Source organism: Cardiocondyla obscurior, linkage group LG11, assembly GCF_019399895.1.
Source record: "Cardiocondyla obscurior isolate alpha-2009 linkage group LG11, Cobs3.1, whole genome shotgun sequence".
Classification (NCBI taxonomy): domain Eukaryota; kingdom Metazoa; phylum Arthropoda; class Insecta; order Hymenoptera; family Formicidae; genus Cardiocondyla; species Cardiocondyla obscurior.
Genome location: NC_091874.1, coordinates 936,897 through 952,143, shown reverse-complemented (window position 1 = coordinate 952,143; position 15,247 = coordinate 936,897). Strand labels below are relative to the sequence as shown.

General features: G+C 33.6%; 3 protein-coding genes across 8 annotated transcripts in view; 1 reads left to right on the top strand and 2 right to left on the bottom strand.

Annotated features, from left to right (window-relative positions):
- Positions 1 to 273: 273 nt before the first annotated feature.
- On the bottom strand, positions 274 to 10,649 carry Tao (Serine/threonine-protein kinase Tao). Of its 6 annotated transcripts, none has more exons than XM_070663140.1 (12): positions 10,474 to 10,649; positions 8,284 to 8,724; positions 7,820 to 8,168; positions 7,486 to 7,661; positions 7,194 to 7,356; positions 6,707 to 7,056; positions 5,900 to 6,145; positions 5,582 to 5,809; positions 5,094 to 5,333; positions 4,709 to 4,966; positions 4,357 to 4,613; positions 274 to 4,215 (listed from the first exon to the last, which is right to left on the bottom strand). In XM_070663140.1, exons 2-12 carry the CDS (start codon positions 8,587 to 8,589, stop codon positions 4,095 to 4,097), a joined length of 2,694 nt encoding a protein of 897 aa, XP_070519241.1. In that variant the 5' UTR covers positions 8,590 to 8,724; positions 10,474 to 10,649; the 3' UTR covers positions 274 to 4,094. The 6 variants fall into 6 exon arrangements, with proteins under 6 accessions (XP_070519241.1, XP_070519247.1, XP_070519246.1 ...); XM_070663146.1 differs by having other exon boundaries at positions 8,284 to 8,720; XM_070663145.1 differs by lacking the exon at positions 10,474 to 10,649 and adding an exon at positions 10,376 to 10,415.
- Positions 10,650 to 10,961: 312 nt separating this feature from the next.
- On the bottom strand, positions 10,962 to 13,949 carry Car (vacuolar protein sorting-associated protein 33A). Its single transcript, XM_070663148.1, has 8 exons — positions 13,599 to 13,949; positions 13,327 to 13,523; positions 12,665 to 13,152; positions 12,439 to 12,559; positions 12,223 to 12,383; positions 11,582 to 12,127; positions 11,372 to 11,494; positions 10,962 to 11,260 (listed from the first exon to the last, which is right to left on the bottom strand). The coding sequence occupies exons 1-8, from the start codon at positions 13,695 to 13,697 to the stop codon at positions 11,172 to 11,174; spliced, it is 1,824 nt and encodes a 607-aa protein (XP_070519249.1). The 5' UTR covers positions 13,698 to 13,949; the 3' UTR covers positions 10,962 to 11,171.
- A 76-nt stretch (positions 13,950 to 14,025) lies between these two features.
- LOC139106395 (uncharacterized) overlaps positions 14,026 to 15,247 on the top strand; it is a 96,769-nt gene continuing 95,547 nt past the window's right edge. The window contains exons 1-2 of the mRNA XM_070663138.1: positions 14,026 to 14,667; positions 14,783 to 14,821. The gene's annotated coding sequence lies outside the window, so the exon portion shown is untranslated. The remainder of the gene's footprint in view (positions 14,668 to 14,782; positions 14,822 to 15,247) is intronic.

Here is a 15,247-nt window from a genome sequence, read left to right as displayed (position 1 = left end):
AGACTACCCACACATGTGAGCCTGCATTCATAGGTGTAGTTTCCACTAAGCGCAATATAACGGGCTTCCATCGGAAAAGTAAGAGCATGTTAAAGTAAAATAATTGAGTATTCATCGAATAAATTTTGTTGTACTCTGAATCGAAAATAAGTATTAAAGTCTTATATTATTTTGTAAAATTCTTAACTTTTCAATTATCGAGAAAAAAAATTCAATTCTTACTTACCTCTAATAAGTCCTTCGTTTGATCTGGGACACTGTATAAACGCATAACCATGTGTATTCAATTTAATTAAACATGGTATACATAATATAAATAATTAAGTATTAATTAAAATTTAATTACGGATTATTTTCAAATCTGATGGTCAAAGTCTAATATAAATTTTACACTCGTGCATTTTTTTACCTTTAAAAGAAAAAAAACTTCCAAGATAGTTAAAAAAAAAAAAGAAGTTATGATTTATCTTTAATTAAAGCCAGAAATTGTATTGAAGTATAATATATATATATATATATATATGTATATATATATAGTTACATTCATTTCAGTGTTTTGTCATGTAAAAAAAAAAAATATATATATATATATATACAGGATCTTCCAGAACACTCCTTTTAGAGACAAGTAAAAAAGTCTTATACCATTTTGTAAAATTCTCAATCGTTATTGAGAATTTTACAAAGTGGTACAGGACTTAGCAATTTGTCTCGGTGAGTTCTATCTACCGTTAAAAAAAAAATGGTCTGGGATACCCTGTATATTCTTGTAATTGGCCGATACTTTAAAGAAGACATTATTCATACTGGAATCGTAATTGTTACAGCAATCTCAAAAATATTGCGTTTCTATTTGATGACAATGAATTGCATAGCAATACAAAATCATCAGTATTACCAAATCACACTTTAAATGGAAGTAAGTAAAGAACAAGCTTGTCAAATAATCATAAGCATAATTTGATAATATGACATTTGATATGCTATGCCTATGATTAATTGTCTAGTTTATCAGTTATCACATTCCAAAATTAACTGATAAAGTTAGCCACGCGCGCGTTTTTTTTTTTTTTTTTGGAAAATTTTTATAAATTTCTCACTTTACTTTTCTCTCTTCCCCCTTCCTCTCAACTCGCTTTCTCTCTCACAGACACACATATACACTAAATACTAAATATTATAATCAAAATTTCATATCGCAATTCTATGTAAAGCGAATGAATATTTACAAAACTCTAGCAACATCGACAATTAATTTCCTAAATTGGGTATTTAGCAAGTTATAGTGATTCACAGGCTATGGTCGAGAATAATCTTTTTGTTACATACATACAATTTAACTCAGAGACACAACTCGTGCTATAATTAAAAGTGCATATAAAACTTAACAATTTTTAAATATAAAACCTTGCCAATAAAGGTAGGTTTGAAATCTAAAACTTTAATAATCGCAATTGTGTAATTAGTTACTTATAATAACAGAAAGACGTATTTTATATATATATATATATATATATAACATATTAAATTAGTCTAAACAGTTTTCCTAAACCACATATTTTACGTAATTTAGAGTCCGGTTTGTCAGCGCAAACATTCTCCGTTAATCTGTTATACTTATCAAATTGATTATAGTAATTAATTTCGGACATATCTCTCCCTAAGAAGAATCTAAGGAAGAATTTAAATATGTGTATTTTTATATACACATGGATGTCATCTTAATTGTCTTTTTTAAAATGAGTTGATATATTTCAATCACTATGTATAACATGCGTCTGTATTTACATATCATAATGGGGAACATTTCGAGTTGATTGTGACAGTTTTCCATATTATACAGCTTGGAACATATAACCATGATAACAATTGTATTATGTTTCACTATAATCACTCGTATCACTATTTAATTGAACACACTTTTAGATATTCGTTCGATGCATCCTAGTCGCTTATAATGTTTGTGTCAGATTTAATTTTTATGAAGAATTAAAGAAAGATGTATATTTATATGTATAATTGTAACAAAAATTGGAATGTGTTATATTGCTATTAATATGGTACAAATGACAAAATGTTGCTTATCTGAAAATTGTTTAGTTCTTCATTTTTTCTTAAACATATAAATTATTACAGAGAAAAAAAATTCTATGAACTTATGAAAGAAAATGCAACATTTTTGGTCATGCTCGTCAATCTATTTTATAATTAATTACTTTAATGTTTTAAAACTAAATAAACATTTTTGTTTTAATTTACGGTTTAAGAATCTCAAATTATAAATGTAAAGTAGTTATATAGAACGTTAATTCTTTTTATATAATATACGCAATATAATACAAATATTTGATTGGTTTTTTCAACTATCACTTAAAAGTATTTTATGGTGACATGTTTGATGCTCTCATACTTGGTATTAACTACGTAATGTAGTAGCACCTGCTTAAAATGGTTATTATCAATGGAAATACATTTTCTTCTAGATACGCACTTTTTTAATTTAATATGAAACAAGACGATTTGGCTTTTGTTGATTTTCCAGAAGTGTAAAATATCGTATAATAAAATATTTCGGAGGAATAACAGTCACAATCATTTAGATACAAATTTTATATGTATGATTTTGTAATATATAAAATAATATATGAAAATGAAAAAAAAACCATGTACTTATATTTTGATGTAAGAGTACGATATTGGGAAGTGTACTGGATGAAATATTGAATGCATTTATAGAATACGATACAATATAAATCTAATGGATAGATCGAAATTTACATTTTACACTTTTAAACAGATATGAAGAAACAAACGTTTGTTTCACTTAAATATTTATTCTCGTAGGAAATGCAAATAGTCGATATTATTAAAACATTACAAATAATAAATATTTTTGGAAATTTACATACCAAATTAAAATTATTTAATTGTTAGTATAAAATTATTGAGCATTTAGTTAAGGCATGAATAATATCAATTTGCTTTGTCAAAGATGTAATTGCCTACATTTATTTGAATCGTGTTAATTATCTGCGCGTCATTATGTATCTTAAATGTCATATTCAATTTAAATAACAATTTACTTTAAATTTCACTGATTTAATACACGAGTAAGAACACAAAAATAAAAGAAAAATAAAAGACTATGCCAAATAACAAATTTGTTTAGTAACAGTGCAGAAAAAAATTCAAAGACTTATTCAAAATTGTAACATTTTTGTTATCAAGAATTTTTCATTATAAAATATATGTACTTGAAGTCCTTTTTAAACAATATATAACAAATAAATATATCAATTATTTTTGCAAATTATTAAATTTATGTTTACTAGACATTTTTAGAAGATATTCAAGATACAACGTTAGAGAATCTGACAGGAAATTTAAAGGGATTGAAAAGTGAATACAAATTGTTTCCAATTTCTAACTTATAATTTTTTAACATGAAAATAACGTAAAAATCAAAACATCGAACTGAGAAAGATGTTTCAGACATATCTAGTCTTAGGGGAAAAAAGAATAAAATATATATTTATTCGAGCATTATAATTATTGTACTGTTATTTTTATTATATTTATAACATATTAATAAATAAATGTCTCTAAATTTTTTAATGGTATAGGGCGTGTATAAAATTCTTTATTCTCTATGTTGACATCGTCTGGTATATGAATTTTAAGATCCTTTAATGGATTATTAGAATTGAGATTAATCTTTTAAAGATTTTCGTTTGTGTCTATATGCATCTCAGAATATTTGGTTATGTTTGATAAATATTACAATATGTTGCAAAAAGCATCTAAATTCTTCTTCAATATGAAGCTCTCTTTCTTTTTCTTTTCTGACAAACTGTTAATACTTCTGGACGATTAAAAGATACATGCCTATGACAATTTCAGTCCAATACACATTCCCAACTTTAACAAATCTTTCAGGTTCGGTTCAATGCACGCAACGAGCCAACCTTTGTTATGTTTGTAAGTCATTGAATTGTTATGTCGGCAGACTCGTCATGTACTTACTACAGGCAGACATACATACGTACATACATATACACATACATATATGTATACGTATATTAATATGATTAAAATTAAAGACTATTAGGGGGGAAGGATGTGGAGCTATTACTGTGTGCCAGACTTAACATGGAGCCACTAAGGCTTTCATCGTCCGGATAAGATTCTTTCGATGCCTCAGCTATCGCTAGAGCACTGCAATAATTTGAAAAATACTGTGAAGACATAATGCGTAACGTATATGATAATAATTATGTATGATAAATATAACAATATTTCATTAAAAAAAAAAAGAATTAAACTTCGTATTATATACTTATATAATTTGTCACGTACCTGAAACCTATTCTTGCACTTTCCTCATCAAATTGCTGCAGTTCCCGTTCTTGCCTTTCATGTAGCAGGCGTATACGTTCACTACGCTCGCGAAGGAATTCCTGAGTTTCTAATTCCATTTTTTGTTCAAGCAAAGCTCGTCGAACAGATACACGATCTTCCAACTCACGACGTTCTCTATTCCTTTGCGCTTCAGCTTGCATCTTATTTTTTGATTGGTACGCCATTAAAATTTCTAATTCATAATTTAACCTTTCCTGTAAGATTAATATTAACTTTTTATTAATATCATATAAAGATAGCGGTGATGAAAGTTACGACACAATAATACAATATCTGTAATCCATCTGACCTTAAGATTATGGCATTCTACTTCTTGCGATTCATCTAGCCGTATACTCTGCTTTTGGAGCATTTCAGCGATACTTTGTTCATATTGATCACCTAAAAGTGCCAATTTACGTCTTTGTTCTTCTTTTAATTTTTTAATAACTGCTTTCTGTTCATCTTTAGCAGTTGTTTGCAAGATTTGAGCTTTTAAAGCTTTATATTGTCGTGTTTGTATTTTACAAGTTTCTCTAAACTGCTTACGAATTTGCATTTCTTTTTGCTAAAGTTATTAAATACATTCATTAATATAATATATAGAAAAAATTTTATAATTTCAAGATTTTAAAATTTGTACTTTTTTCTAAGGAGGGGAGGAGAAGAGAGAGAGAGAGAGAGTTAATAATTACCTTAAGACTCTTCGGTTGTTGCTTAAGTTCTAAAGCATGCTTTTTACGTAAATCACGTTCAGCTCTTTGCATATAATCCTGCTGATTACAAAGTTCTGTTGAATGTTGTCGATGTACTTGATCCTCACGAAGTGCGTGTACCGCTCTTTGTTGTCTGTATTCTAATTCTTGTGTTTTTTCATGGTGACGTAAAAGCATAGCATGTGCTTGCTCCAACTGCTGTTGCCGTTTATTCAATTCCTGATTAACAAATGTATTTTAGGTTAAATTCACAGTCAATAACTAAAATGTGAGTAGAAATTAAGTTGGATTTTAAAAGTAATAGTAGAAAAAACTAAATAATTTTTTTAAATTGTTATTTAAAAATTAATTTGTACAATATCTAAAAATTAAAAAAAAAATATATATATGGGAAAAATTTTCAAAAAAATGGTTGATAATTTAATGAAATAAAATAAAAGTATTAACATATCAATAATAATACGAACTTCACGAAGAAGCTCCTGCTCCAAGCTATGAAAGATGAGTAATTTTTTTCTACGGAATTTTCGAATTTCAAGATCCAAGTATTCTCGTTGTCCCCTAGCAAGTCGTTGTTCTTCTTGCGCTTCCATCTGTCTTAAATTGTCTTTTTGACTTTGAAGTGTAGCATCTCGTTGTCTCTTTGGAGTTACCTCATCTTGAGAAAGTTCTTTTTTCCATCTTTCTTTATAGGTCTAAGTAAATACAATTATAAAAAGATGTAAATTCAATATGTCAAAATTTAATACAAAATATCGATAAATATTTTTGTGCTATTATCTCACTTTGTACTCTTTTTTCTGTTGAGCTTCCAAAGCTTTACGGTCAGCCTCCTGTCTACTTGTTATCTCCTTATTAAGTTTCTTTTCGGCATTTTGATTTTGTTTTAATTTACGTTCTAATTCTTGTAAATGTCTAAGCTGCAACTTCTCGAGATCTTTACTAAACTGTTGTAACAGAGTTTCATATTCTTTATCTAACAATTGTTTATGTGATTCCATTTCCATTTTGCAGCGTTCTTCTAATTTTACCTGCAAAAAAGAGAAATATTACATTGGGAATATAAAAATTGTAAGATTTTACCACTATTACTAGTATCCATTTTTGTAAATAAGTATTTTTATTTAAACATTTTCTGAAAATAATCGAAACACTTATCAAATAAAAATTTAATCTCTTCTAGTATACACTCGTGATGCAATTAAAATTTATTACGTTATTTCTCTATAATATAATCTGTATTATTAAACAGAGAAAAGTTCAAAGGGCAATATGCACTTTAAAAGGCAAACCTATTAGAAATTTGCTAAATAGTTGGCACTATTGTGCACAGCGGAGTTACGCGGAAAGCCTAAGCGCAGGTAAGCACTTGGGTAGAAACAGGAAAGAACAATAGACTCGATCGAAATAGTGAGAAGTATTAGTAACGAGAAAAACGGTTGAAATAGCGGAACCGCGATATAATACAAATGATCGTCCAGAACAATGCAAGATTATCGTAAAAGAGGAACGTTCTTAAAGTAGGAAAAGTAAAGATTTTACAATCAATTAAAAAGAAAAACTCCACAACAGAACTTTTACTAAGTACTTACCAAAGCACCTTGATGTTCTCTTCTCATTCGTTTATATCCACTCATTTGCTCATGCATTTCTTCTTGCATGTGTTCTTTTTGTTGTTTTGTAACAATTGAAGTTGTCCTAATTGTTGCAAAATTATTGGCACCGTGTTCAAGAAGATTGGCAGTGACACCACCTGCTGAGACCTTATGCCGATTTCTGACAGATCCTGAAGAATAGTCATTACCGTCAGCATTTGGCAGCGGCAGGCTATTAGTGGAGGAACTTTGAGAGCTTGCTGAGACGCCCATCGATTGAATTGAGTGTTCTGAGGTAATTGAATTGCTTTTGCTACTATCACCACCCGTTTGTTCGTCAGGAGTATCTGTAAGCGATTATAACTTTCAAGATTCACAAATATTAATAAAACATATTTATTTGGTAAATTAAAAAAAAAAATAAATAACATGTAGAAAGAAGTTTACTAAAAATGACATTTAGTAGTAAATTGTGTTAACAAACCATCAGCGTCACCAACTGTGCTCTCTGTTTCGCATGCGTCAATCATTAAAATTTTTTTCATTTTGCGATAATTTAAATTATCTAATTCTCGGACAGCAGCTTTCGTTCTCTGTATTAAATCTATCAAAACTTGAGGGGAACGTGGTCTGGTGACAAATTGATGCTGTAAAATTAAAAGTCTATAAGAGACCAACTAGACTACTACTAACATACTACATATAACTTAGTATTAAAAAAAAAAAAAAAAAAACATGGATGTAAATTATCACCGTAGATATTTATAAAAACTCACCGATAACAGTTTTCCAGACGTTGGTCTTTCAATTGGACTTTTTGTGAGACACACCTCAACAAAATGTCGAAAAACATCGGTCCATTCTGGTGAATTTAACGTTGGAGTGTCGTTCTGTGCAATGTGATACAAAGCGCTCATTGCATTCATATTAAAATAAGGTGGTTTTCTTTCCGCTGTAATAAATAATAATATAAATAATAATATCACAATAATTAATATTATTTAATATGTCAAATAATTATTGTATTTGTTAGATTATATATATGTATATCATTTATTAGATTATAAATATAAATAAATAAATATAAATATATATATATAATACATTTACCTAATTCAATGCAAGTTATTCCTAGTGACCATACGTCAACCTTTCCATCATATTGCCCTTCGTCCATAGCTAATATAACTTCTGGTGCCATCCAATAAGGAGTTCCTACAAAGCTATTAGCTGGGCATTTTATACTAGCAGATCCAAAATCGGCTAATTTAACTGTACCGTTCTCAGTAAGTAGGATATTTCCAGCTTTTACATCGCGATGAATTCTTCCAAGAGAATGAAGATAATGCAAACCGCGCAATACACCTTCGCAAATTGCAGCTATTTCCTCTTCTTTCAGTGGTCTTTTGTGTACTTCGATAATGTCTGACGCAGAGCCAAGACAATATTCCATCACCAACTGCAAAATGACATGCACTGATAGTTTTAATATTATTTAGAAAATATTTAACAAAATTTAAAATATTAACAAATTAATTGAACAAAGATATAACAATTCAGTGTATAGCATATACCCAGGCAGTGTGGTCCCTGAGATAGCACCCCTTATACTCTATAGTGTTAGGATGATTAAGTTGCCTAAGAAATCGAATTTCTTTTAAAATATCCTGCCACTTTTCCACCGTTTGCTTCCCCAGGTAAGACATTTTCTTGATGGCAACAATTTCTTTGGTAACCAGGCATCGTGCATAGTAAACTGCTCCAAAACTACCATGTCCGATCTCGCGCAGATCCTCAAATATTTTCTCCGGATCATTTTTCTCAAATAATTCGGCAATCTCTGGATCCTTTAAACTACCAGGCCTTGCAACAGCTGGCATAGTCGAGTTGTTGTTGATAATTAGATGCCCGAGGCCTAGTCCAGACACCTTGTCTTGTTATCTTTAGATTTCTTGCCCAAACCGTTTGTTTTTAATGAATCCTCTGTCAGTCCATTCCCAAACTTAACATTCTATCTACAAAAGAAATACATTTTAAATTAAGATAAAAATAACTTTATGTAAATATAAATTAATTTTTAAGTAAACAATCGACTCAGAAATCTTATTATTATTTCTCAAATTTGATTAAATATGAAATTGATCGTTTTGCAATTAAGTTTTCCTCTAAACTTTTAACTTTGAGCTCGTCAAAGTCCATACATTTTTCAACTTATTGGGGAAGCGAACGCTAATTTTCTTCGTGCATTAGAAGTCGAGGCACCTTTTTTCGAGCAGAATGCACGTCACGCGTATTTTACGAGCGTAAGAACGGAAGTGTATAGCAAGTGAACAGCAGCGCGATACGACGTATCAAAAACGCGAAAGTACAATAACATTTATGCTTGATCTATTGTCCGAATCTTGTCGTCGTCGTTTTCGTTTATTATTTTGTCCGTGAAAGCGAGGATCTAAATGTGTTCAAGAGAAAATACGTAACGTAAGCCGCTCAAACAATACAGAAATAGGCACGTCTTTTCCGTAGAAGTGATGAAAATTGCCGCACTCTTATCATTGTTGTCGCGTTAGTCGAGTTACTGACTCGAGTGGCTGACACCTAGTCACCTAGAGTGGCTGCTGTCAGTGGTCGTCGTTTATGTAGCACAGAATCGAATCAGAAACTAAAAAAAAGAAGGAAAAAGGGAGAAAGGGGGGAAGGGAGAGGTAGGAGGAGAGAGAGAAAGAGGGAGGGAGAGAGGGAGAGAAAGAGAGAGAAAAAGAGAGAAAAGATTATCGACGCGCGGCGTCGAAGGAAAAATGTCCTTAATTAAACGCGAACCATCTTCGGGCGCGGAAGAGCGTGATCCTTCGATAACGCAATTACTCGCGAGATCAGTAGCGACGCGTTGTCGGAAACCGTTCGCTCGCAAAGAGCAAAAAGAAAATCCGCAAGCAGATCGAACGGGGACGATGACGACAACAATGACGTCGGCGATGACGGCGATGACTAGGACGGCGACGGCGATGGCGACGATGATAATGATAATGACGGCGACGACGGGAGACCTCGCAGAAGGTGGAGAAATACGGACGTAAGGAGGGTTGGGTCTTCGGCGCTCAACGGCCCGATCGGGCCTCCTACCCCACCTCTTCCCGTCGCCGTTCTCGTCCTCCTCGCACTCCGCCACATCTTCCCCCCTTTTTCCATCCGCGTCGCGATGCAGCGCTGCATCGCGCTGCGCCGTCGATGACGGCGGAACGCAAACATGCACCTTGCCTCGTAGGTGTTACAGCGCCGGTCGCGACCGATCCGTTCGTCCGCCTCTCGGGTGGTCGTACGCCCCGCAATCCGCTACACCCCTAGGGCAGGGCACGACCAGGCTAAAAAAAGGGCCGAGAAAATCGTATTCACCACCAAAATGGCGAGGGACCGGGCGGGGAAAGCATGCGCTTTGCAGGGCTTCGTATGCACTTTCTTTAGGCGCAGGAGGCAGAGGAGGAGCGGCTCTTTTTTTCGAACCTGCCCGCCGATCCCGCGGGCATAATTAAGCGCCTGAGATCCTCCGCTGAGCCCGTTGTCGATTCGCGAGAATCACGCGCCGCGCCCCGGAACAATACACGCCTCTTCGCCGTCGTGCCGTTGCCGTCGCTGTCGTTGTCGCCGTCGTCGTCGTCGTCGTATACGCACGTCACGCACGCTCCTACACACCCACACACACAAAACACTCTCTCTCGCGCGCGCGTGCGAGTCTCTCGCGAGAGCGAGAAGCGACGGGTCTACCGTACCTCGAGTTCACGGACGACCGCAGGGACCGTGCGCGAGGATTCCTCCACCTATGTCTCACGTTCGATTTCGCTCGATCAGTATTGTTCCGTACTTCCACCGTATACACCGTACACACTTCACGGTTAACACGGCACGGCACACCAAGCACGAGAGCCGTCCGTCCGTTCGCGATGGCGGTGGCGCTCTACGCCGGTCACGTTGCCAACTATTTGTCTTCTGAATTTCTAATGTCACTTACCGCAATTTTACAAAAGAGATTTACTTTACCGATCGTTAAAAAGTTTTACAACGTTACAAAACATTTGCTCGTTCATTACAAACATCGTGCCGCTAAAGTTACAATTATTCCTAGCGCATATTTATGGTATATTACTTCAATAGAACAATGATACAATTGATAACTTGAGGATTCTCTTTAAAAAATTACATTATATCATAACGAATTTTACACATACATACATACATACATATAGCATAAATAAAAAAGTTCTCGTTGCATTTATATATTACGACAAAAGTGTATTTTTATCAACATATCATACTATATGTACAAAATATGTAAATTAATAGCTATAAGTTCTTAAAACATTTTCTTATTTTTGAGTTTACATAATAAAGAAAAAATATATTTACAATTATTTCTTATAACAAAAAATATGAAATGTTCTTTTTCGATATTTTAATTTAAGCAATTTTCTTACGTGCGTTCAAGATCTTCTATTAACGAAGTAAGGAACGTATTGCCATTAATTAATCTTGTAGTTCCCACGACAAATTCGACATTTACTGGAAAAAGACTTGTATTACGTTTGTGTTAAATTTATATGATATAATAAATCTATACGATATTTTAGTTACTTATAGATAAGTATGTCGTAATGTATGTAAAATACTTACGATCTTCTTGTTGCGATAAAAATCGGAGAGCTGATATCTCAGCAAAAGTACAACCCCCGATAAAAAATACTAGAATTAATTTTGGTGGTTCCGAACTAGAATCTTCGCTAGCGATAGAGTTTCCTGAAATATTATTTTCTTGTTTAAAATAAATGCATAAAAATAAAGCTACATAGGTCACGTTTAAAGAAAAATTTAAATTTAACTTACGTCTTGCTGAAGAAGATACGTTGTACGGAATGCTGTTTACAGTAGGACCAGGCAATAATCCCATCATATCATTTAATCCCTGCCATCCATTCGGTTGCACCAGCTGCTCCGCTAATCTTACGCTCAATGGCGCGTATATTGAATGTACGTAACTGATATCTTTCGGGGTTATTTCACTTTCGTCCTCGACAGTGAGTCTTAATGCTTTTCTTAAAACTGCATATTGTCGCACTGATTGCTGTTGCTTTAACAATCCAGCCTTTTCCAGATTTAATATAGTTGGCAAATGTTGAAATCCATAAGTGTGAATTATTTCTCTTTTATAATAATCTAGTAGTTTTGGTTTTAAACCTGAGTTTGTCAACGATTGTATGCAGAGAAGGCGTAAAACTTTAAGCAATGGTTGCTGCTGAGCTATCATATCTTCAATATATGCATTCGGTTTGTCCGTGTCGATGCAATTTAGGAGTTCTTGTTCTACTTGTAACGATTCTAAGAAGTTGCTCGAGTCAGTAACCTCTTTTATCATTTCGGCAATCGTGGTGTCTAATTAAAGAAAAATTATGTAAAATTATGTTTAAAATAAAACCCAAAAGAGTAGATAAACATAAAAAATAAAATTATAAATTTCTATTGCTTACGCCTTGCTAAAGATTGCTTTGTGGCTAACATGTGAGGTAATCTTGCAACAAATTGTTTAATTTCTTGCACACTTTTGTCTCCGTGTCTTTCGTCAAATTGAGATGAAATTACTTTGGCTTTCTTACTAAGAACAGGCCCAACGCCATTAAAATTTTTATCTCTGCAAGAATAAAATATATAAAAAACTGTCAAAGAAAATTTTCATAATTACCTACCTGATCTCAGCAAAAAGTTCTTCTCCTGAATTTAATATGATTTGTTCTTTTTCATTCAAAGACATTGCTGTAGGAGAATCGTCAGAATCATGGAATTTCTTTGCAGGTAATTGCACAGTATCTAAAATAAGAAAGATACTTTTATCATTATTCTATGTAAAAATCATGTACAAATTAAAGATATTACATTCTTTAATACAAAAAATTTATAAAATTAGTAACTCACTATATTTTATTCCATATATTTCATCAATTAGACCTTCATAAGTCAATTGCGTAACTAAAGGTGAAAGTAAGTCTACACATCGATCCAATAGTAATAAATGTTCAATAGATACTGAGCCTAAAGTGGGAAGTGTTTTATTATCTTCTTCTTCTCTATTTAGCCTTTCTAGTAATTCCCAAACTTTGCTGGCAGCTGGTCCTCTTCCTGTAACTTTCAGGATTTTGCCATATAATTTTTGCAAGCCTTGTATGGCTTGTGCAACTTGATACAGACAAGTGGGATCATTTTCCAAGTGAAACTCTTTAAAAGATCCACTTAGTTCCATCGATAACAAATCATTGTCAAATGGAAAGAGATCACATTTAAATTCTTCAATCAATGTAAAACTGCCAAAGACACCACGATTCTGTAGTTTCTTTTGACAAAGTAAACTCTTGCGTGGAACAAAAAACAAGTGAAACTCCTTACGTTGCCTTTTACTTTCTTCTCTGTAAATATATAAATAAATAAAATGTTTTTAAACATACAGAGTATTTTATATTACAAGACATAGAGACTTGCATTAAGAATATGCTTAGCAAGATAGATTTCTGTGTCAATGTTATCAAATAATAGATATTAAGATTACATTTTATTTAAAGATAAATATATTGTTTATTTACCCATGAATATTTTCAGCAATTAAATCCATGAGCTCTAATTGTGGTCTAGTGATGAATATAACATTAGAAATATTTAGTGGCATTGTCAAAGTTCCACCATAAAGCGGATACATTTTTACAACACCATATTCTTCCAAAACATTGTACTTGGCAACAAGACCGATCGGTCCGGCCAATGACTGGTCCCATATAATAGCCTAAAGAAAAAAAATATATACGTAAATGTACACATTTTTAATTCACTTAAAATTAAGCTTTTCAAATCAAAATACCTTTGGGCCATCACACTTTTCCAGCAGGCAAAGTAATCGTTTCCTCGCCTGTTCTTGAACAAGCCCAACGTTTAATCTACCTCCCGCTAAGTATGACATTATTGTTACGATTAATATTATAATTTTATAACGTATCGGCACGTAACATTGGATTCAAAATTGTTTTGTCAATTGCAATTACATCAGTTGCACAACACGCATTATATACACCTTGTATGCACGTACGTACGTACGTATGTACGTATGTATGTATGTATGTAAGCAACTCCTTGTAGTCAGCCATGTTGGTAAAATCTCTGCGCATGTGCGTACATGCGCCAATCACATAGGATATTGGACTTGATAGCCGAAGTCGCCGATGAGTAATGCCCTCTGAACAGTCTAGACAAGTACTAAAGTGTTCGGCACGTTCGGCGAGTGCTCTAATGTATTGTATAAAAGCATGCAATTAAAAACTGCTTCAAGAGTTTTCGAAGACATTTCAGTAATGAGATTTCAAAGTCATAATTACGACACAAAGATGTTGATTGGTAAAAGGTTAATTTTAACCTCAGATTACATTTTGTCGTAGATGTTTATTTCTCCCGTCTTCGTATCCTGTCTATCAGCGCGTCGACCAATCACAGCGCTCGCTGTGGATCGCCTGATCGCTAATTGTCTACACAACCCGTTGCAGTTGAGAGACACGCCGGTTACACGAAGGACACCGGTTTTCGAGACGGATATCGTTGAGGCTTCTGCGTGTGCTTTCTCGCGGTTTGTCTCGTGTTCGCGTGTCTCGCTTCGTCCGGAGAACGCGCACTTTCACATCGCGTATCGTTCACCGCTTAACAGAAGTTTTCGGTATCGTTCATTCCGCCAACGAGATTTGACCGAAGAATCAAAATGACCTCGCGTACCGTCGTAGTCAGTTCCTTGTGTCGCGATCGCGAATTTAACGGACGGGAGTGTCGTGGACTATTCCGCGAGTGCCTAGGGTGCGGAAGGATGACTCGACACGTTCCACCTGAGAGGAGGAGCAGGCCCGGGAAGGACACGGGGCATCATGCACCGGCGGAGCAACTCTTAGGTAAGAATTAATTCTTCAAATAAAATCTTTATTAAAAAAGAACTTCTTTTTTTATTAATTTAATTAACAAATATACCGGCACGCCTACATAAATGTTTTCTATTTTATGTTACAGTCACCAGCAGAACTCATCAACTCCGCTGAATGCAGTCTGGTAAGTCGTATAATTTTTCTTTCATACTTTGCAATCTCTTGAACCAGCAACCCGTCGTCGATCACGTCCACTCAATTGTAATTATTAAATAGAAATTATAGGACCCTTCGAAAAATAGCGCACGCAAAGCGTGCGCATGGTTTGTTCTGGATTAAAACAATTTTTCATGCCGGGACCAATTCTTTCTAAAAACAGCTGCGAGTTTAGGTTTCATTAGGCATCGATAATTATTGAAAATTTAGCGACAAGCTTATAAACTTTCAAGACTTTTAGAATAAAAAAATTAATTGCTATAGAAATTGATAGAATAAAAAATCTGTTTACACAAATAGATAGTCGTGCGGTATAATTGATGATATTTATGATATTTTTTTTATCGATCTTTTCTCGCATTTTCTTGTTTTGCGGTATGCTAGGAGAGAGTAG

What these genes read in the sequence shown, in the direction of transcription:
- Tao (XM_070663140.1), bottom strand. Translation starts at nt 8,589, where the DNA reads ATGCCAGCTGTTGCAAGGCCTGGTAGTTTAAAGGATCCAGAGATTGCC. An exon ending in CACAGTTGGTGACGCTGATG is followed by an intron (nt 7,057 to 7,193) that starts GTTTGTTAACAC and finishes AATCGCTTACAG; the next exon opens with ATACTCCTGACGAACAAACG. An exon ending in GAGAACATCAAGGTGCTTTG is followed by an intron (nt 6,146 to 6,706) that starts GTAAGTACTTAG and finishes TCTTTTTTGCAG; the next exon opens with GTAAAATTAGAAGAACGCTG.
- Car (XM_070663148.1), bottom strand. Translation starts at nt 13,697, where the DNA reads ATGTCATACTTAGCGGGAGGTAGATTAAACGTTGGGCTTGTTCAAGAA. An exon ending in AAAAGTGTGATGGCCCAAAG is followed by an intron (nt 13,524 to 13,598) that starts GTATTTTGATTT and finishes TTTTTTCTTTAG; the next exon opens with GCTATTATATGGGACCAGTC. An exon ending in AATATATGGAATAAAATATA is followed by an intron (nt 12,560 to 12,664) that starts GTGAGTTACTAA and finishes TTCTTATTTTAG; the next exon opens with ATACTGTGCAATTACCTGCA.